Here is a 23,545-nt window from a genome sequence, read left to right on the forward strand (position 1 = left end):
CTTTGTCCCTGCAAATCAAGAGTATTAATTGAGTCCTTTGAGGCCTCGAGTTGCCATGAGCCCTGTGTTGTGGTTGCTTAATTGGCTGTGTTATTCACAAGCGAACCACAGTGCATTGTACTGTGTTAGTGTTAGAGGCCTCTGAGTACTGCTTGTCTACTTTCCCAAGGGAGTAGATGGTAATATTTATACTGACTGCAGTTTTGCATCTCACTCTATGCATACAGTATGGATTTGTGTGTCTTTGAATGGAACTGTGCCTTCTAGAGAGCTCATAAACTTTTCTTCTGGGTTATATGACTCTATCCTCCCTATTTCTCTACTTTCACTTTAAAACATCGTCATCCATCTCATCATGTACCCCCCTTACCCCACAGCCTTTCTCTCTCTTTTCTTAATTTCAATGTATTTCTACTATCCTGCTCTTTAAATTCTTCCTGCAAATGGTCAATACTAAATCATGTTTTATTTATTTATTATTATTAATTACATATTCAAACTCAAATCCTACTTTTTACATGTGAAAACATGGATGGGGGGTAAGAAATTGTGAAACCTCGTGACAGCACTGTATATTTACATTATGTAAATTACACAATTACTGTCAAGACCATGTCAGAACATGTGAAATATCTTCTATTCCACTTATTGTAAAAGTGAGACCTGAGACAGCACTCTCTGCCCATATTTTTGCACCATAGATGTAGTCCCTTTCAACATTAGTTTATATTAAAATTAATCTTTAAAACCATGACCCATGTCTGGTCGCCCTCTTTGTCTTCCTTAGAGTCAAGTTTTGACAAGACCCACTTCAGTGACTAGTTAAGATGGATGTTTTCTGCGATGCGTGTGATAGTGTATGGAAGCTTATAGGAGCAGACAGCATAATAGATTCCCTCTCCTCCACGGACCGTCAGCTGGCCTCAGCTACAAGACTCAGGTATTTGGAGAACAACACCATGCTGCAAAAATGTCCAATGACTGTAGATTTATTTTCTGGAATAAGTTATATTATCTTGACTCGAATGATGTGACCAGCCTTATGTGATCACTTGCATCAATAAAGGTGTCTCAGCAGGTGGAAGGACATTAAACCAGATAAATTATTCCACCTCGCTGGTTTTAGAACATCCTCCAGGCCTGGCACTACTGTTTCCCTCACTTTTTCTGAAGAACAATTTCTTCTCATTCTTTTCCCCACTCATGCTCCTTCAGTGACTCCATTCTTTTGAGCACCCGCTAAAGCTTTCTATTCTCAATTTCTCTTATTTTTCCTCTCAGTTAGCCACATGTTTCACAAGATCCCTTGCCATCCTCCCTCCATTCTTTCTATTCTCTGGTCCCAATCCATTGCCTGCTGGGTCCGGCCTTTCGCTCGACCTTAGGGAGAGACCTAATGATGCAGAAATGCAGCAGTGCTCTGCAGGAGCTCGAGTGATGCGCTGTGAGAGCAGGAAGGAAGCACACTCACACTCATAAAAACACAAACGTAGGCACACATACAAACATGCACATTCAGGCACAGCTGCAAAGGCGCAATTGCAAATGTACTCCCAAATGCCTGCACGCACGTGTAATGGGCAAGTAGTGACAAGAACGTGGCCAGTGTGCCACACTGAGGGCAGGAAGGAGAGAGTTATATGATAGGAGCATCAATGGCAGCCTGCAGGAGCTGACACAACGAGTTCAACGCCATTGGCTTAATATGACAGCCTTGCCAACACCTCGCACTCTCTCCATGGAAGACACACAGACACACACACACACACACACACACACACACACACACACACACACACACACACACACACACACACACACACACACACACACACACACACACACACACATCAAACAAACATGGATGAGTCAGACACTCCCAGGGGCATCTCTCCACCTAGCTAAAGCTTGGCTCTGACAAACACAACACCTTATGGTTGGCTACTGGTGCCCAAGGAGGAGCAGCAACACAGACACCATCCTAATTTCATCCCTGTACTGTCTCTAACAGTACAAACAGCACAAAGTCTTCATTTATTTCATATACAGGACAATATAATATATAGGAGAGAGGCTGTTTAGACAACAGCGTGTGTACAGTACAGACTGATCAGCCCTCTGCTACATCAGCAGCAGGCAGGAGATCCATAACAGCTTAACAGTCAATTACTTCAGCTGTCCATGGCCTGCATTAGCCTGCCTCCCAGGAGGAGGATGCCACCTGAGTCATAGGGGTAAGGTATGGTCCCACACGGGAAACACAAGTCAGATATTTTCAGCTGATAGACTACTGCATTACTGAGTTGAATGTTCTTGGTCTGTTGATACGCACGCAAATAGTTAATGAACCTAGACTTAAAAAAAATAAAATAAAAATACCACGATGTCCCTGCTCACCTGAAGAGTAAGAATGTATAATGGTATCTTATATATTGTATCAGCAAAGATGCTGATATATTGCAGAAAAGCAGATTCAAGGTAGATGAGGTCACACACATATCTTCTGCTGAAGTGCGCTTAAAATGGAATTATGAAAAATCTTTCATTTTCAATGTAGAGATTGGTGAATGGAGCTCCCTTTTACTTTGTCAAGTATAACACACACACACGTCAGTGGTGACCTCTCTAATTTTAGCCCATTGCCTCAGCAATCCAATATATCAGTGCTACAGCCCATACAAGCGCATTGGATCTCTTTCATGGATGGCGGCCTTCCCTCATGTTCAGTTAAAAGGGTAAAACAATGCCAAGAAAGTGTCTATTAAGAAGTTCAAAGCAAGAGACAAACAGTGCCTCATTGTGTTCCCATTTTAGTAAGAACATATGCTTCTCACACTAATGGGCTGGACACTGCTCAGAGTAACAGAAAAAATGGGCAGTCTGGTACAGGGTGTCCACATATCCATCCACTGAGTCATCAGTGGCTGTCAAAGATGTTTTCAATGCATCGAATCAGCAAACAATCTCAATATCTTATGCACAAAAAACATAAACTTTCATTTCAGAGGCAATTTTCACAGGCCTCTCATTCTGTTTTGAACACATAAACTAATCACTGTGTGGAGATCTCTCCGGTGCTTACACTCATGCATGTCATTATCTCTCTGATTTGTGTTATATGCCATCTCGATACATCACATTGAGAGCTTCATGCAAAATTCAGGGATAAAAAGGTAGAGTATGATCGATAAATCGAGGTGGTGGTGAGGCCAACCGTCTGGTAGTGCACACACTACTTGTCTTGAAAACGATTATTTATTAATGCTGCGCCTTGTTCTTTTTCCTGCATGAATTTTTCATTTAAATTATTATCAATTATATTTTGTCAAATGTTCCCACCAGTTCTATTGCAAAGATTTTTGACGCCTTCTCCAACCTGTTTTACAGAGTAGGACTCCTTGTGATGAGTAAACTGAATGAGTAAGCTGAACTCTTTAAAAAAACTGCAGTTACTGTGTTTCAATGAAGAAAGAAAAAATACCGGCACAAAGACAAACAAATGAAAACACCCAAACAGCCAAAGACGGAGTGATCTCTCCCTACAGTATATGGCATCAACCGATCGAACAGGAGATAGACGATTAGAGAGAGAGAGAGAGTAAACCCAAGCATAGCAGAGTAATAGCTTCTCTCTGCTGTCCTGGCCACATGGAGCTGGCAGTGTGACAGAGAGATTATTATTATCGTCAGATGGTCAGATGGTGGTTGTTTTCGGGACTCAGCTGGTAGAGTTTGGCCATCGGGATCATCACCAGGTGCTGCATCATGTCCTCCCCGGGCACAGAGCAACCATTGGAGGGCACTGCAGGGTTGGCGCATTCCCTAGCAGGCAAGGTTGTGTACAGAATAATGTTGGTAAAACAGGACACAATATTTTGGTCTCTTTTCACTTGCAGTATGGTGCCTGATTTAGATTATATTGGAGTTTATCTGAATGAAAATGAATGAAAGAAGGAGCTTATAGAATAAAGAGTAAAAGAAACAAACAAACATATGGACCAGCGCACTGAGAAGAAATAACAACAGGAAAGGAAGCAAAAAAACAAAGGGAATGAAAAAAGGCGGGAGTGCACAGTCTGTGTGCTTTGCTGTTTGAGAGCGTGTTCTTGAATTAATTTTAGTCCAAAATGTACTGTAAGAATAGAATTTCTACTCTGATTGAGCCTGATTAATTAAAAACCAAAGCCTTGTTAATTATACCCAGCTATCTGAGACAGATGAGCCCTCTGATGCGTTGTCTGTCCCTCTCTGTGATGCTCACCTCAGCTCCTCTGGCGTTGTCCCACTTTAGTTGCAGCTCTTCTGTCTCTAATAAATGTATACATATGGGAGATAAGTTCACATTGCAGATAAAATCACCAGCCCTTCTTTGCCCTCTGTTTGTGAATTGCAGCATTTCTATGCCATTGTCACCTACTACGCGTACCTTATTGATACCCAGATGGAATGCATTAGCAATGTGTAAGGTTTTACACATTTTATTTTATTTCTTTACTGCATTATACATGCTGCTATAGGCATAACGCAAACTACTTAAGGGTTAGTTGGGACTGTGCTGCAACAAAATGCTACTACTCCCTCGCTGCCACTTCTCATTTCTTTCTTTTTATAGGTGTAATGAAGAACAGCGAATACACCTCTCTCCCTCTTGCTCTCTCTCATCTCTCGTCTCTCCATTTCTCTGCCACCTTATCGATCCCACAATCCAATCAGGCTCTTGAGGCTACGTGAATCTCATTCTGAGGACATGGCAGCACATTTAAGCTGAGCACAAATCGATAGCAGTGTGTCTGTGAAGGAATGCAGAGTATATGTATTCATATATTGAAAATCTTCTGTATGCATATTTACAAACATTCTGCAAATCAAGATTAGAAATAGATGAACGTGAACAATCAGGCAAGAGGAAAGATTGTGCCTGTGTATTGCCTTCAATTAGCCTGCAGAGCAAATAAAGAAAGTCCTTACATATTACCTGTATATAATTAGTGTATGTACTGTTAGTTGGGGTATTATCTCTTTTAACAGAGATGTATAAAAAGTAGACATACTGTGTACATGCAATGATACAGATAGAGATAAGGTAACAGAGGAAATGCAGCTTTTTCACAGGTGCTTGCAACCTGACACCTCACTGCAGATACCCTACTCTCCATACGAGAAATGCTGCACTGCTGTTATGGCTATTTTGAAACTGCAGGGCAGTTCTTCATGCATACACAAGCACGTGGACAAGCACACTCACATTGTAAACATCATATATCCCTCCCAAGAATGTCTAAAGTGCAGGGCAAGAGGAGTCTGCATTTCCACCTTCATTAAGTATGAAATAGCTCATATATATACATATATGTGTGTGTGTGTGTGTGTGTGTGTGTGTGTGTGTGTGTGTGTGTGTGTGTGTGTGTGTGTGTGTGTGTGTGTGTGTGTGTGTGTGTGTGTGTCTGTGTGTGTGTCTGTGTGTGAGTTTGTGTGTGCTGGTGTAAGATATTACCAAATATTGCTGTTTCACATCTCCTTTAAACTCAGTCACACAAAACTATCTGTATGCTACAATTGCAGTACACACAAGATGCTGTAGTTAGCAGCACTGTATTTGGGTCTCTGCATCAGATTACATCACAGCAATGAATATAGCGTGTCACGCATGAGAACAAAACCAACCATTAGGATCACAGAGACACAAGTGCAGGCCAGCACAAGGAAAGACAGGTGGATAAATGCACAAACAACACATACACAAACACACACACACACACACACACACACACACACACACACACACACACACACACACACACACACACACACACACACACACACATATATGTATATATATGAGCTATTTCATACTTAATGAAGGTGGAAATGCAGAGATTTGGTTGAAGGGCAGTAAGGCAGTGGATGTTGCACAGTGTGTCAATCAGGTTAATTACCGGACAGATGGCGTTTCAGTGACGTTTGGTGGGTGTGGATGTGAGTATGAGGGGGGAAGGCATGCCCGAGAGATAACAGCACCTCTTCTGTACATATAATGCACATAAGTAATTATTTTACATAGGCGGGTGATAAGCATATGTGCACACACATACACACACATAGCAAACCAACTGGCAATCAGCAGATTGTGCTTCCAGCATGCACGGAGCTCTTCACTGCTATCTAATCATCTCCCAGCTATTTTCTCTTTCTTTTCGTCTCTCTGCCATCACCTCTCCTTGCTCTTTCGCTCTTCCTCTTGGCTCCTAACACCTCTTCTGCGTCGCTGCTTTTTGGCTCTCTCACAGTGACACATCTCACCATTCAAATCTCATGCAGAGAGCGCCTGCCTCGCTGCAGCTGATAATGTGCAATGCGCCACAGAGAAGCAATCAGACAATTTAACACAGAAATAAACAAGCGGTTCACACATGACAGGTAATTCATCATTAATGACTGTACTTTACAGCCGGCATTTCTAGTTCTGGGCCTGCATAGTTAACCTGTCGTCAACATGCTACTGTTCTATTCCATTGTGACAAACATGCAGTAAAAAAGCCAAAGGCATTCAGGCTCAATTTATAGTGTTATGCAATGTTAAATGACGCAGGGATGGCTCGTTTGATCATGCTAACAAAGATCACTTGATCTTTAATGTGTAGCCTTGGCAACAACTTTCATGCTAATGTTGCAAGATGCTGAATGTTCTTGACCTCAATGAGGACACTAACACCTCCCTTATGCCACTGCTATATTAAATCAGGGAGGTGATTGGAAAAAACGAAATAGGCCAGGTAGCCTTGAAAAAGGTAACAGCGAAGATAAGTGGATAGGGTATAGTTCAAATAGCGCCATATGGTTTACAACTCTCCCCTCCTGTGGTAGGCTTTCTGGGAGTATTGATCCTAGACATTCATAATCTTCCTCTGCTCTTTGTGTTTCCGGAGGTTTGTGCAGAAGTCACACCAAGGGACAGAGAGGAAGGGGAAATGAGAGCGCTGAAACTAGGCCCAAGGACAGCTCGTTATGCTCAGTGGAGTCTAAAGAGGATCGCAAATGCGGGACATTTATTGGTACATAAGAAAATGATAACTATTAGTTGCAATACAATAATGTTGAGTGGTTTTCTAACCTGCCGTTAGAAAACGGCAGATGGCAGTTATCAGCTGAGAAATATCTTTGACTATGACCATAAAATTTGACTGGCTTTCCCTAAAATGAAGGTGTGGATGGTTGAACACAGTAACCATTCAGAATGCCACACATCAGATTACCACGTTATGAAACTATTTTCTATCCCATCTTTTTTTATTTAAAGAGCATTATTAATAATGTCTAAACCAATATTGATGCTTTAACTGCCAAGCTGACAGCGAAAAGTGTGTGGGCTTGGCTCTAAAAAAGATGTATGCTAAGATCAAAGTAAGCAGAAATTTCACAAGTCGTCGAATCCAATCTCATCGTACTCCACTCACAATGCCCAAAAAACCCCTCCTCTGGGCTCTTTGAAGACTGGACTTTGGAAATGACATGACACAAAATCACAGGTTGGAAGAAGAAGAACAGAGGGTTTGACCAGAGGTGAAATTCATACGCACACAAACACCCAATGCATCACTCTGATGGGTCAGAACATATCTGTCACAACATCCCATCACAGTCAGATGAGAGAATGGAAGATTATTTACTACATATATCCAATGACAACTGACGGAGTGAAATTGTAAACCTGCAAAGAAAAATATCTCTCTGGGGGACTGGATTACAGGAGCCGGGCATTTTGCAATGGTCTAAAAAACCCAAAAAGTGAGAGTATTGCCACCTCTAGTGACTCTTTAAATTAAAATAAACAGCTGCTTATATAAACTGTGCACACAGCATGTGTTTTTTCTTGTCTTGCTGCTATCAATCATTTAATTCAATATTTGCAATGCCTACATTATCAGTAAAGTCAACCAAGTAATACTTCTCAAGTGAAGTATTTTTTCTGGGATATTTCCTATTCTGCATGTGTTCCATGCACACACATATACACACCTACACCCACACATTTCAACAAAGCATTAACACAAATACCAGTAATCACACAACAACTGTTTGTTTCATCCGACTCCAATGAGTTTGAGGCGGGAATGAGACTGGCGTAGTGCCAGCTTGTTGCAGCGGCGTTGGGTTTAATTATCTGACCTTCCCGTGGACTCGCTCACAGGCTCCCCGCCGATGGCAAGTGCTAATCAATGTCAGCCTCGGCAGTGTGATGATAAGTAGCCATGACACCCCTTATTCCCCTCTCTCTCCCTCTTTCTCACTCTGTCTCTCCTCAAATACATTCAACTTCATCTCCCCTAACGTCTCTTTTTCAGTAGTTAGAGCTGGTATGCTGGCAGCTCAACCTTTTCTTGGCTCCCCCCTCTCTCTTTCTCTTTCTCTCGCTCTCACAAGCTTCTTTTCCCCTCCTTTTCTTCACCTTTCTTCGTGCGTTTCTCTGCTCTCCTCTTGTTTCTCCATCTACCTCGAGTCTCTGTAAGTCCTCCATCACCCTGTCCCTGTCCATCTATCTTCAGCCCTCTATAATGTAAGTTTAAAGTCTGCAGTGTGCCGAAGGCTCAAGGTCTTGTGTAAAAGAACTCTTCCACTTAGCTGAATGTATTTGTATTCCTGGGCTCATAGTGCTGAGACAGCGCCGGTACTTTGTTCGAGCAGTGGCGAAGTGCTCTCATCTCCTCATCACTGGGCGACCTTGGTGGTCTCCTATACCTGACTCCACCGAGCGGTGTATGTGAGTTTAGTGTGTGTATATATGTCTGTGTGCATGTGTGAAACCGTGTGGTATCGGTGATTAACCTTTGTCTAATTGACCCATCCCCTAACACAATGTCATTGAGGCACCAAACCATCTCAGAGGTGAAGGCAGCTCTGCAGAGGCTGTACAGTGACGATGCAGCGTTAGTGCATGCAACAGCTTGTGGATTCACATGAAAAGTAATTAGGCATGAAGGTGAAAAAATAACCGCAAGTAGATCTTGTGAAAACAGAGTTCTCATCACATAGCTGCTAATTTATTAATGAATTTGTCACTGTGGTTTGGCATTTACAGCATATTCTAGTTAATTTATATTATATGCAAGCCAACACTGAGCTCACTCGTGGTGTGTTGAAAATAATCATTAGCTACATCAAACTGAAACAGTTGGGTGTGATATCACTGAGCTACTCATGTTGTTGTAATGTTATTGTTGTTGGATGTAATGTGCTGATTGAGCAACAAGCACATTCTGTAAAAAAGAGGTAGAGAAAAAACTCATCTGTATAGAAATATCCATAAAAGGCAAACTAATAATATACCCTAGCTTTGTAACTTTTACCTATCAAATGGACAAAGTTGTTCCTTTAGTGAAAGACCCACATTTGTGCCAAATCGGTCAGCACTAAAGTCAGTCAAGGTACCACATTGATTAAGGCTCCTAGATGTTGAAAAGGAAAAAAACAACCTTCCACCTGGTTCAATCCCTGGCAGCCGTACTTTCAGCTTGGCCAAGTGTTGCGTGGCAAGCCAGCAAAGGTCACATAGTATTCTTGGCACAGCGCTGGTGACGACTATTGGTTTGTCTTTCTAACCTGTTTCATGGTGTCAGCACAAAGAGCAAGGATTAGCAGCAATAAGGACTGGGGTAGGTGGTCTTTCTGATTTTGTCCACAAAAGATCAAGCACATTGCTTTGTTAAGGTGCCATAATTTAAAATGAGTGGCTATATGGTTAAAAAAAACATATTTTAATTATGTAGCTACTATAATAAAATAACTAAATTAACAAGTATTTTAACAAATCTGATTTTTCATTCCCCTTTTTGTGGATATTGGTTGCCTACTCGAGCATCAAGGACACCGGTTTTGTATCACATTGCAGTGAGATCTCATTTGTTTTAGTTTTGTAACATACACTAAATATTTCCTAATAACAAAGGTGTTTTTCCATCCCTCATGAAATACACACATTTTTAAAAGGTGCAAATTTGAATGGGGTAGAATAATTGATTTGAAAAAAAGGAAGTGTAATGTTCTTGTATAGCCTTAGCAACAAGGTTGAATGAAACGTGATCTTTCTGCCTGTCTTTCTTTCTCTTTCTTTGAATCAGGGCTCTATTGTAGCCCATTGAACTAAGGTTTTTTTTTGTCAAATATTAGCTGTGTTCCAGTATTATATATATGCAAATTAAAGAAGTACTGTATTACATTATGTTTAAAAGAAGGTTAAATTATAATTATAAAATAAATCCCCAACGAGCTACAAGGTTGCTCGGGGAAATGTACCTGGTAGGGATAAGTTTATTGGGTATTTGGTTGGCCTAAGGTTTGATGTCAAGGGACGCTGACTCAAACTTTCTTATCCAGACAAACAGCATTCTGAATGATAACAAGGTTAATTATGGTCAGATGGATGGAGAGGGGTAAACAATTGTGAGAAACATTTGTGTTTAAGTGTACCTCATCATCACCTCACTGCCTCTGGGACCACCACCATCATCATCATCGGCAGCATCATTATCATCACCACAACACACAGATTCATCGCCATCATCAAGAGCTGCATCACTATCTCCAGTCTCAAACTAATCATGTCTCTCTGCCTGTGGCCAGATGAGAGAGAGCTGCCTTTCCCTACACTGTGTGTGTGAGCGTGTGTGTGTGTGTGTGTGTGTGTGTGTGTGTGTGTGTGTGTGTGTGTGTGTGTGTGTGTGTGTGTGTGTGTGTGTGTGTGTGTGTGTCTGTAGCTGAGCTTTAATGGAATCCTCGGGGCTGTGGATGAGCAGAGGAGGAGGAACATTGATGGATGTGTCTGGTCACTGATGGAGGGTGTCTCTGGTATGAAAGAGAGACAGAGAGAAGGAGGAAGACGGAAAGAGAGTAAGAGGTCGAATGAATGGAAGGAAGAAACGTGAGAGGAGGCAGGAGGCAAAGGAAAGAGGGAAACAGAAACCTAGATTGAATTATATTTATATAAATAGTATGAAGGTGGTAAGCATGGAAAAGTGTATGTGTGTGTTTGAGTAAGCTCACAGCGGGATATTATACTGACTGCTTTTCCTGCAATTAAAAGTGAACTGAATGAACAAACAGAAACAGCACACATTCTCTTGTGTGTCATGTACTATGTGCATACATATACAGTACAATATCCAGTGTCCACTTACGCCATACACTAGATAAAGCCCTATCTGTAACTGCTGGAACTCTTGACACCACTTTTCATTTGGAAGACTTCTAATTGGTCAATTGCATACCCCTCATGCTCAATCAGCTGTTGCCTAGCAACTGCAGTTCGGGGGAGCAGTCGGAAAGGAGCAGGAAAAAAAGTGCTGGGCCAAAAAAAGAAAAAAATGAGAGGAGAGCAAAAGAGAGGTGTGGGTGCTGGTGGAGGTCAGGGGTAATTTAGAGTGTAAGAGAGGAAGAGAGAAAGAAATACATACACAGAGGATAAAGGAGAAGGGAGGGAGGGATAAGTCACACAGCACATACAGATGGAGATAAAGTGAAAGGAGGTAAGCATTGCCACACAATTCCATTTTCAACTGATTGACTTGAACAGGCTCAGCCATGCACAACCAGATGTCCAATTTACAAGCTAGAGTGTCAACAAATACTGCGACTTTGAAGCAGTCCTTGAAGTGCTTTCCTGCATGATTCACTGATAACGCTGTCAGCTTACACGCCGTACAGTACTGTTGTCCCTCAAAAGACAAATACCAGTGCATCGCCAGAGCAAAACATACAGAAGCAATATTCTCGACAAAAAAATGATGAAATCCTGTGTAAATCCTGTGTAGACTGAAACCTGTGTTGACTTGGATAAATATCCAGGTTCCCCTCATCTTTCCCTCCCATAACAGATGGAGGCATAGATCTACAAAAACAAACGTGCTCTCAAACTTTTTATCACTAGGTTGTTGCACCATTGCAGAGGTGAAATCACTGTCTGCAAGATAACTGCAACTAAATCAAACTTTAAATATCGAACCATTAGAGGCAGGACTGCCCTGACAGTGATCCCAACTTTGATTGATATTTCGTCTAGCGTAAATATGCATCTCACAATCCTGACCACCGGCATGTTGCATCTGATGTGTATGCTGAATGACTCCTTTTTCATGCGGTTTTCAAAAGTACTTACTTTTACATAATGTGGGAAAACCGGACGATTCCACAGTTCTGGACCCAGGTACCTCTTGAACTGTTTCATCTTTTGGCTGTGACTGTGCCTTAGATTATGTCAGTGTTCTTATAAATTAAAAAAAGATGATGTTTGCTAGTTTAACTGCTGCTAAGGAAATTATTTTAGACTTTTGGAGGTCTCCTCATTCTCTCCCCACCTGGCGTTGAATTCTGTTTTACCCGGATGTTATTTAGTTGGAGCTTTCCATGCAAAAATGTATGATGCTACTGCATTTAAAATTAACATTTGCCGTATTGGCTGTTTCTGTGACGAAACTCTTGAAATAATGGTTTGGTTTTTAATTTGTGTATTATTTAAAAAGATTATTCTTCCTCCTCTAACTTCTTTTCTCCTTTGGTTTGGGACTTGTGTAACATAATTCATAATGTTCAAGAAGCTTTTAGCAACAAAGTATACATAAAACATATTCAGCTTCTATTTCCATCGATTCGCAATGCAGCATTCTTTATGTAGGTTGAGGTTTCAGTACTTTCAGGTGGAGTGAAGTCGTGACTCCTTGTGCTGGCAGGGACAGGGGCAAAACTATAAACAGAAGCGGGTATCCCCCAAGGTAAAACCTGTGACACACTTACTTTAGACTACCTTGGAGGACTTCAAAATAACAGGCCAACGTCAGAGGCACCATGCTGCTCTGTGACCACCACAAAGGTAAAGTAGAACTGTGCACAATATGTCGAGCAATAGCTATGAAGAATGTGTTTGCCAACGAGTCGGATAATTTGAAGTTGTGATAATGAGGTGGTTATGAGGTGTCATATCAGCAAGATGATTTTACAACTAAGGCTCCTCTGATGGAGGTGTCTAGATTAGGAGAGGTTTGTTACCATTCAGCTGCCTACAGTAAAGCCATATCTCTTTCATTCACCACAACACTAGAACTTGATGCAATCTAATAAGGCAACACACAGTAACAATACCTTACAGACAAGACAAGCTCTCAGACACTCGTGCAGCCAATGAATGTGTGATCTCTATGCATCCTTCCCTTTTGTTCTCTTCCTTCTTTCCTCCAGAGGTGGTCGATGAGAAAGAGCCTAGGTGGGTGGTAGTTATCCCTTAATGACCGAGTTTACTGAAAGGGCATTGATCTCAGCCAGAGCTTTACTCGTTGCTAACAAAGAAGCCTCAAAGTTCATTTTTAGCAGCATCCAAGCACTTTTAGTGCCGCATGGATGACATTGTTCTTCATTTTACAAAATGTCTTTATCATTTCCAATTATTGTCATATCATCTCTTTGCCTTTGTCATTAGGTATATGATTGTTCATGGCAAATACATGTGTAATCAATTTCAGACCTTGCAAAATCGAAATATAAGATACAATGTAAGAGACTGGGGTGATTTACATTTTTAAGTATTTTTGCCATATAATAACATTGATGTTTTATTTCCCATAGAATATCATTTTGAGAGCCAACTGGATTCAATTGTTGTAAACAGGACTATTCTTTCGGCCTGCTTCTGCAGTGCAGGGTGAAACAAGAGCATCATGTCCTTCAGATGGCATTCACACAATCAACAGCTGACTGGGACTGCAGTGGAGGACCTGTGAGAGAGTGCAGGAGGAGGGGGAGCAATAACACTGTGGGCAGGTGAGTGTACATGTTTGTGTGGGTGTGTGTCTGTGTGTGAGTATGTGGGTGCAAAACTGTGTTAAAAATAATCTTACTGGGGTGTATGCATATTTTTGTGCAGAAACGCTACAAATCCCATAGAATTTACATTACATTACAAAGCATTTTCATTTTGAATGAATTCTTCCTGCATTCAGATTCTTGCAGGGTATACCAAAATCTGAGATTGAAGAATCATGCTTTGGTCTGTGTAGGATTTCCATTGAGCACATAAACACACCCACCTGGAAAAGTTTTGTAAGAAACATGTTTTTAACTGCGAAGGTTACAGAATGTCACTATGAACCGAATCCATTGTTTTTTTTATGAATAGCAATATGGACAGCAGCAATGCTAAGATATGTTCATGTTTTAGTAAACTTGCAACAACATTCAAAGACAACAGGTACATTTTTTTGATATGATCTAAAAAAACATCTGTACATTCATACTACCCGGCTGATCTCGACTTACTTACAATACAAATGGATGACACTCACTGTCAGCCACAGTTATCTGTCTGGCTAGAGGAACTTTGCTGGCAAAAGTTTTACTCCCTTTGGACACACTTGCCTTTTTCTCCAATTCACCCTCCCAACACACAAACCTGGCTTGAACTAGAGACACGGCTGGGTGTCTATCCCTTCCTTTGAAGAGGTGACATGGAATTGGAAAATTGATAGAAGAGGAGATGGTAAATTGAGAGAAAAAGGAAATTGTGAGGGGAAAAAAAGCCAAGATAAGGTAAAGAGAGAAAGGGAGGTGAAAAGAAGAAGGAATAGAAAGGGGAATGTTTCAGGTCAGCCAGAGACTTGTCCACTGGTACTGCTGTCACAAGCTTGTTTTTTCGTTTTTTCTTAGCTTTTTCAGCGCTTTCCCATGGGGTATGAGCTTGCCAAATGAGGAGTCGCAGAAGAGGGTTAGAACGAGACGGGAGCAGAAGGTATGGAATAAGAAGGGGTCTGCAAATAGAAAAGAGGCTGGTAACACAATTCTGATAGAGGAACGTCATAGAGAGGGACAACAGGAATGAAATGAATAGATGAGAAAAGTGGAGGGCAAGAGCGAGAGACAGTACCACAGTAAGCAAAGAAAACACAATAAATAAAAGGGGATTGAATGTGAGAAAACCATACCTCACCTAAGGGAGCAGCAGAGAGTGTGTTAGAAGATCTGTGAGGGGACTCTGCAAAAAGTCACCCTTACAATTGAGAAGAAGAAGATTGGGTAAAGGGAAGATGTCTAACATCTAAGCTTAAATATTAATAACCAATACCCCTACTTTAAGTTAATGTTTCTGCTCTTATTGTGGCGTTACCATGCATATGTTTTCAAACTAGCTGAATAGAAGTTCACCAGATAAATATTCACGTGGGAGGTCACAGTATGATTATTAATTATGCTTCATTTATACCAAACTCTTGCAGAGTAAATGCTATTCAAAGAATACAACAATGCTTTTGGATATAAATTAAAGATTCAAGAGAAGATGTTTGATTTTCGAACAAATAACAGTATCCATACAAAAAGCAAACACAAACTTGCTAAAAGGTTGAATCAGGTCATGATTACACAAGGAACAATCAATAGCAGGTAGCTTGCTCTGAAGTTATTATTTATAGAAATTACCACAGATGTAAAAACTGTCCATCTCACATGTTGCCTACGGCATATCTGCTGTCTACAATGTGTTTTTCCCTCTTTTCGGGAATTGATTTAATAAGAATGTGTTTTTCCTATCCTACGAAAATAGTGTAAGTAAAAAACATAATTCTGTCATTTCACCATCATCACATAAGGACAGGATATATTTGCACATTAAATGGTAGTAGTGAGTTTGCTACTGGAGCGATATTATGTTGGGATGTGATTGTCAAAGCACTAGGATAAAACTCCCCCTGCCCCTCCCTCTCTCTCTTTCTATCCCTCTCTCACACTCACATCTCTCTGTCACGCACGCATGCACGTGCCTTACTACGTGCAAGTGTTTGACGGCAGAGGTAGGGAAGCAAACGGAAATCTCTGTGAGAGCTCCTAAACTTCTGCATTGAAAAATGCGCGCATGAGTATATGTGTGTATTTAAAACTTTTTCTGCTTCGGTCGGTCATTACTAACCTATCAGCTCAGCGCATGCATTTTTATATAGATGTTTAAAATCTTTTCTACATCTGTTCGGAAATCCTGCAGTGGGTGCCCCTGACCCGCTATTTTTGTCTCATGGATCAACAGTGCAGCTCTCTGCGTTATGGATGTCAGAAACCATGGCCGTTGCCATGGTGATGCCACACTGCAATATAAGCCCGCCCGCCTGCCAATGCTTGCAGCAGCTTCCAAGCTGGGAAAAACGACAGAGGAGGGGGGAAGACATGAGGACAGACTAGAGTGGAGGGGTCTGCGGCAGGATCCACCAGAATGCTAATCAACCTTTCTCGACAGTTTGTCCTTCATTATGCAGAAGACAATGCCCAGGACAACAAAAGAGTGCGTTAATGTGTTACCGTAAACACAGGCATACGTACAAAGGCATTTCCTTGCATGAGTGGGCACGTACATTCCACATGTACACAGGCTGAAATATACATACAAGGTCATACGCATGAATACATACACATACACAGTGCAATAAACACAAAAATGAATATCCAGCACACTCACATGCTTCAATACACGTGTGTGCATTGACACTGCAAAATGTGTCAGTACATTGAGGCTTAATCTGATGGCAACCAGCAGTCTGCCCTGCTGCTGAAACATCTACGCCATTAACAAATGCTCAATTATTAACGAGCCACTAAATGGATCTAATTGCTCACTACAGCCCAACGTCTCTATCAGCATTCCCAGGATGTTGCTGGTACAGCCGGAATTATTCCTGCTCTCAGGGAAAAAAAGACACTGATATGCAGGATATTCCCTGTGCTGTTAGGATTTAGAGTCAGACCAGTGTAAAGAATCTGTGAGGAAGTGAAGTTGCATTTACCATTTTGGCCGGGTTGCTTATAATCTTATCACCAATTTTTATTGAATTCATCATATAAGGTTGCGTTTTATGTACAGTGCATGTTGAAGAGCAGATCAGAGGCCAGGCTTGGTTTAAAGAGGTTGGGGACAATGTCAAGGTCACAAAGTCATTTCTGGTGAAGGCGTATCATCTGCATACTGTAATTAAAATAAGACTATGGGGTCACTCTTTTTCTCATTTTATGGTCTCAAAGCCTTAAACCCCCACATGATCTCTGGCCCTTCTTTACTCCTATTTGGGAGGGTATTAAATCAGTCATGTTTTATGAAGCATTCCACAAGGATCTATTGTCAGCCTCTTCATAGTTTCATCTTCTTGCTAATGCTAATAAAGGATGCAAAGGGGGATGCCCTAGTTTTGCTAATGGTAGCTCATTAAGCTTAGCTTGCTGGAATCCGTGGGCTCACCCCTAGTGAAGCAGAGTATTGACTTTGTCCGTGTTACCACTGGGTAAATCTTGGCTTTAAAGAATGAGCAAGATCATTTTACCCAAAATCTAAATGATTAACCAGTTGCAATATTTAGATTGAACTCAACAGGAAATATATATGTTAGCATGCACGAGTATCCAGTTAAGTGTACAACAGAAAGTTTCTCTCCCAAACACACAATTGTAGAGATGATCAATCCTGAGTGTCTTCACACTGTATGTGAATCTGAAGCAACTACAGTATCTCCCCTGTAAACAATGTCTACGTACCCTTGTTGGTCCTGAGTCAATAAGGAAACCCTCCTGTGTGATGGTTCAAACAACAAATGTGGTGGACTAGCAAGCACTGTGACAGTTCAATAACACCATGTTGTCATACCACATACCCCTTGCTACAGCAGGTAGTTACAGCGTTATGGACCCAAGGTCAATGTTATTCACAATTCTCCACAGTGGGGTGGGGAAATGCAAGAAGGGAGGAGGAGAGATCCTGACAAAGACAGACAGAGGCAGATGGGAAAAAAAAGAAAGACAACAGACAGGGGGAAGTAACAGGGGAGGGGTGGCCTAGCATGATGTGAGAGCTCACAGGAAACTGGGTAACTAATGGTCCTTTTACTTGTGCCAATTACTGTTAGTCAGTCAGAGCTAGTCCCACTGGCTCATGAGCTCTATGGAGACCATCCACCAAGGTCCCATTCCTCAACCAATCATCCCCATTCCAAGTGAGCGTTCAGACCCAAAATAGCACAGTGCTAAAAAACACAAGGCCATATGTTGTTTGTGGCAAGTTGCTACAGGGAGAGGAGAAAAAATGAAATATAATCCAATAAGTCAAGTTTGACCAATTTGTTGGCCCTGCTGGAGCAGCCTAATAGTGCAATATGTTTATACGCTTTTTTCTTTATAATGCCCCATATTGTTTCTTACCATAAACATTGGGTTCATCCATGATGTGTTTTCATTTTCTCTTGCCCCTCTCCCCTCCTCACCCCCTCTCTGGGTATTTGGGTTGCCATCTGGTGTCTGGTCCCACCTGACAAACCTGGAGGCCCAGAGGAGCTCCAGGCTGCATCCCCCAGAGCAGAGCCTCAAGGGTCCACTGCTGCTGGTTCTGGAAATCTGGCAGGCCAGGCAGGCATGTGGAGTCTCTGCCTCAGCGCAGGCATGCAGATCCACAACCCCAGGGGGGATGCACACTCCTACACTGAGTGGTTAATATATTCACAACTCTCCCCTGGCCGGGGGCTTAGAGTCTGAGAATACTCCGCGAGGACCCGACTGCATACACTGACAACATTCACCAATGAATATGTTAAGCAAGGCTTTGCTACAACCTTTAGGCAGGCTTAAATATATAAGTGGCTATCATCACAAAAAGAAATATGGCTTTGTCTAGAGTTGTACAAATGTGCTAAGTATACCTTCAGAGTCATTCTATGGAGCACAAGAATGTAAATAAGTCTGGATATCATTCATCTCTACACTAGTTTCTTTCTCAGAGATCTCCCACAGGAATATTTCCATCAAGGGCTAAGAGAGATGAAAAATAACCTCAGAAAAGCTGACCTGCTCAGAGTTCTCTTAGATAATTGTATTTATCACTTCACAGGGTTTTCATTTAATTGAACACACAAAAAAGTCAAAACTTGGGGCCAGACAGTGTCAGCCGCCCTCCTTCCCCCACAGGACCTTGGCAACAAGCAAGCAAACAAAGTGAAAATCCATTCAATACGATCAAAAGAAGTCTCCATAAAAATCCGCCATTAGACTCTTTCACTTTCACTTAAGTGACCTTCTGAGAACCACGGTTTAGTAGAAGGGTCAATGGGGATCCAACCAATTCCATTGATTTCTGAGGACTTTGGTCTCTTGGGAGCCAGTTAACAGTCTTGCTGCCTACATACAGATGTATAGAGGACTTGAAAGATAACTCATTAGGGAAATCTTCACTTTGCAGTATTCATAGTGTATGGTATTGATGATTTAATCTCAGCTGCATTGGAATAATTGCTCCTACTTGTCAGTTGTTAGCAGCAGTAACAAAACATAATCTCTCCCATTCAACTGAGTTAGCCCATAAAGGGAATAATAAATAGCAATGTAAAATAGTTTTTTCAATAATGCTACCTTTGACACAGATATATCTGATAAACAGTTAAGGAAGCAAAACCTACCAGAGGTTTTAACATGCCATCAGTTAACACATTATTGTCGTATTCTCTTGAATTTTTGTGCCTCAATAGACTTTTTTGTTTCTCACAGAGTGGCAACACATTGCTTGATGAATACAGATACAATGAACCATAGCTGCAGTTACAGATCAGTGTCACAAACAGATAGAGTTCCCGCCTTAATTGTACAGTATCCCTAACGGCACCGGCTCTACAACCCATTTTAACACTACACTGCATTAGTTGCCCTCTGCCTAGTGCAAGTCCATTTTTTGTGTAACAATTTGATAGATTGAGGAACAAATGTGTCCTGCAGCCTCTTATGCTCAAACCTTGGCACAGTGATCCATCTGTTTATCGGCATGAGGGGATATTCTCAAAAACAAAACAAAAAAACAAGACTCAAAGCAATTTTAATATATGCAGCTAAAAATCTTCCTGAGTCAAGCGTTTAACCCAATGTCTACGTGTTAAGCTGTACAGAAAGGCAGCTGTACCAAACAGTGAAGACATACTGTATGATATTTTATGCAGCAGAAATCTGCCACTTCAACCAAAGCTACTAAATCCTCTGAGAAAATAAATATGCAGTTGTGCCTTCCTGATTCACATTCTGCATTCCCTTAATACCACTGACAGTTATGTGCTAATATATCATGCTGAAAACACACTTCACACACCATCAACCTCTGATGCCAAAGCTACAGTATGTTCATTTTAGCCAATTGGGCGCACAGCTAGACTAATCCTGTACCAGTCTTGGAGAATCTGAGTCTAACCAATCGCAGCAGAGCAGAGTTCATTTCTACTCCACACCACGCCACCTCTCTCCAACAAGGAGAAAGGGATGCCAAGTGTCTCTTTTCCAACAGGCCTTGCCAAAGTCTCACATCCAAGCTGGCAAATGTCCGGCCACGGGATGAGCGCAGGAGGCAGCGATGGCTCACATCCTGACCCAAAAATAACAAGCACAACAAAGATGCTCACGATACAGCCCAAGGCGGACATTTTGTTTGCCTCAACTCCAAATACACAGGCATTTTAAGCATGAATCTGTGTCACTGGGATTCTCCCAGCTGGGGAAAATCATGTTACATCAACATAAATAAAACCACAACCAAGCGAAAGTTTAGACGACATGTGAAAAGACATTGAAATGAAAACTGACCTCCAAGCTGTACTCTTCCACCGTCCTCTTAAGCGGATCCACAATCTGCCAGCAAATGAGGATGCATAAGTCGATTAGCAGCATCCCGCCAACGATGATCAACAACTTCTGGTCCTTTATGATCTGAAGGGGGGAAAACAACATAAGATGCTTGTATTAGCCCAATAGCACACACCTGCCAGTGTTATGTAATTATATGTGTGTCTGTGGAGCCATTTCAAACAACATTTCTTATTGACCACTGTAATTATGTGATTCTCATCCCATCCCAGAACCTGGAGCCCTGCTGGTTTCATTCTAACATCTAATCAGGGACTGATTACAATGCATTTAGCTGCAATTAACCACCTACTAGGATAGGAAACCAGCCAAACTGTAAGTCCAAAAGATCGAGACCTATTCCAGAATTTAAAACTGACACGTGGTATATTTAGCAGGTTGCACTTCCTGGCCCAGAACTGAGAACCAGTGGTGGACAGTCAGTCCGTCAATGCCACCGGCAAGCCACGATTTGTTACCTTTTGGGAGAAAAAGTGAAAAAGAACCACCAAACTAGAGCCAACTGTTGACCACCAAAGCTCCTCTTTTTAACCATGAACTTTGTAGTGATGAAAGCTGTGACCCGTTTGTGATCTTTATTTATAATAGTGTTTGACTGTCTGAAACGGCAGATCAAAGGAAAGGTCAGGGTACACAGGCTGGGCTGTGTTTGGAGAGTATCACATAGCCCAGATGCAGCAAAGTGGTCTCACACAGGTCGCCATCCGCCGGTAGGCTCAGGATGAAATGCATGAGGGGGTTGTTTTTTGATCTGGTGTCTTTTGATGGTGTTGGCATTGAACAAATATAGGCAAGGCAAGACAAGGGACATTTCTTGTAGAAATACTGCAACGCTTCAGGGCAGCTTAGAGGAAGATAGAGGCAGAGTTGAACAAATAACTGCTTTAAAGCCAATGAAAAAATATTTGACGTCAATGAACAATAGAAATACCTGTATATTAAATACAATTATTCTGGTCAAATCTGGCTGACAAACCTAACATTCCATCATTCCAACAAGTTAGTTATATTTCAATAGCTGTGACAAAGATATGCAAAATTTCTGATATTTTAGGGAAATTTACAAAAGAAAAGCACCACCATCTGCTCAACTGTGATATGTGACTCTGCCAACTCAGTCTGCTAGACAAACTTTGTAATGACTCTAAATTACCTGAAGTGTTATGTTATGTTTTCTTTCCCCAGTAATACTGGCACTCAATACATATCAGTTGGGTTCTAGTGTATTTGTGTCTACTAATAGATTTGATTCAGAAATACACAGAATCATTTTAAACGTTGAATGTGCACATGATCCTGAATTGACTGAGAATAGAAAATAGAAATTAATAAGTCTTTTTATTCTCAACATCTAAGCAAAGTCCACCCGCTTGCCTGTGCGATGTGGTTCAAAGCTCTGAAAAACTTAAGTTCTCCTTGAGTTATGAGTATATTTTTCAAGGGCAAGGATGCATTTTTATGCTCAACTACATGTATATATATTTTTTTAAACTGAATTGGTTGTATAAAAATATTCCATCTACTGTGTAAAGTAAACCAATAAGGCCATGGGATAGCTATGTCTGCTTCCATACTGAAACATTGTTTAAGTTAAAATGCTGTCGCCAAACCGCTGGGCGCTGTAAACCCAGTATACTACAACTTATAAACAAGATCCAGGAAGTGGTGTGACATGTTGTTATTTTCAGACTACATCAACTGAACTGAACATGTGTACATATGTGTGTTTGTAAGCAGTCCATGTGTACTGAGCTTATGGGTACTGTGTGCTTGTTTAGCTTTGCCCTATTTTTGTGTTAGTGTGTGTGTGTGTGTGTGTGTGTGTGTGTGTGTGTGTGTGTGTGTGTGTGTGTGTTTGTGTGTGTGTGTGTGTGTGTGTGTGTGTGTGTGTGTGTGTGTGTGTTGTGTGCGTGGGGATGCACGTCCAGCAATACATCACAAAGGAGTACTCACCAAGATAGGCAGACTGACAAATTGCTGCTTCAGGGGCCTTGGGGTAAAGGGTTGTGTTTTGAAAGTGTGTATGTTTGTCTGTGTCTGTGTTGTGTGTATTTGAAGAAGGAGGACATTGATTGACACCCCAACACACACACACACACACACACACACACACACACACACACACACACACACACACACACACACACACACACACACACACACACACACACACACACACACACACACACACACACACACACACACACACACACACAGAGAGTGTCTCTGGCACTGAGCTCTTTAAGAAGTGAAGGAGTGCCGGCCGTAGCCCGCAGAGTGGAACCCTTATCGAACACATCCCTGATTTACAATCTGTGCTCTCCCCGTGTACAGGAAAAAAGTTGGAGGGTAGGCCGGGAGAAGGAGTGAGGGATGCAGTTCCAGCCCCACTGTTTGAAGAAAAAAATGGCTAACACTTGTGCTTGTCCCTCCCCTGACAGAGATTTCAGGGCACCAACAGCAACTATCACTCTTCTGAAGCCAAAGCACCTGCACTCAATCAGTGTGGAGGAAGTGTGATGCGTCTGTTTGTCCTGCAAACAGACCCAGGCCATGAACCAACAGAGAAAACACCTTGAGGGTTAAGGGCTGAAATATTCAGTAAACGGTAAATGCCGCTTCTGAAGAAACATTGGTTTTGTTTCTGTTAGCAGGGGGAAAAGGATGGGAGAGGGGGAAGAGCTGAGATAATTGGGAATGAGGGGTCAGGGCAAAGCTAGAGAGCTTGGAGAGGCAAAATGATATAGTTTTCCTCAACTCTCAATAAGACAATGATATAAATTAAATGAGGCCGGAGTCAAAGTTGATCATACCCTGACCCCATCGCAGAATTGCAGTTGAAACAGGTAAAGCAGAGCTCAGTCAT

General features: G+C 41.6%; 1 protein-coding gene across 1 annotated transcript in view; it reads right to left on the reverse strand.

Annotated features, from left to right (window-relative positions):
- The window catches only part of gabbr2 (gamma-aminobutyric acid (GABA) B receptor, 2), a 161,307-nt gene that overhangs the window by 20,772 nt on the left and 116,990 nt on the right, over positions 1–23,545 (reverse strand). The window contains exon 13 of the mRNA XM_054606465.1: positions 20,620–20,742. Within this exon, the coding sequence (XP_054462440.1) occupies positions 20,620–20,742 (123 nt within the window). The remainder of the gene's footprint in view (positions 1–20,619; positions 20,743–23,545) is intronic.

This window comes from Anoplopoma fimbria, chromosome 10 (assembly GCF_027596085.1).
Source record: "Anoplopoma fimbria isolate UVic2021 breed Golden Eagle Sablefish chromosome 10, Afim_UVic_2022, whole genome shotgun sequence".
Taxonomy (NCBI): Eukaryota; Metazoa; Chordata; class Actinopteri; order Perciformes; family Anoplopomatidae; genus Anoplopoma; species Anoplopoma fimbria.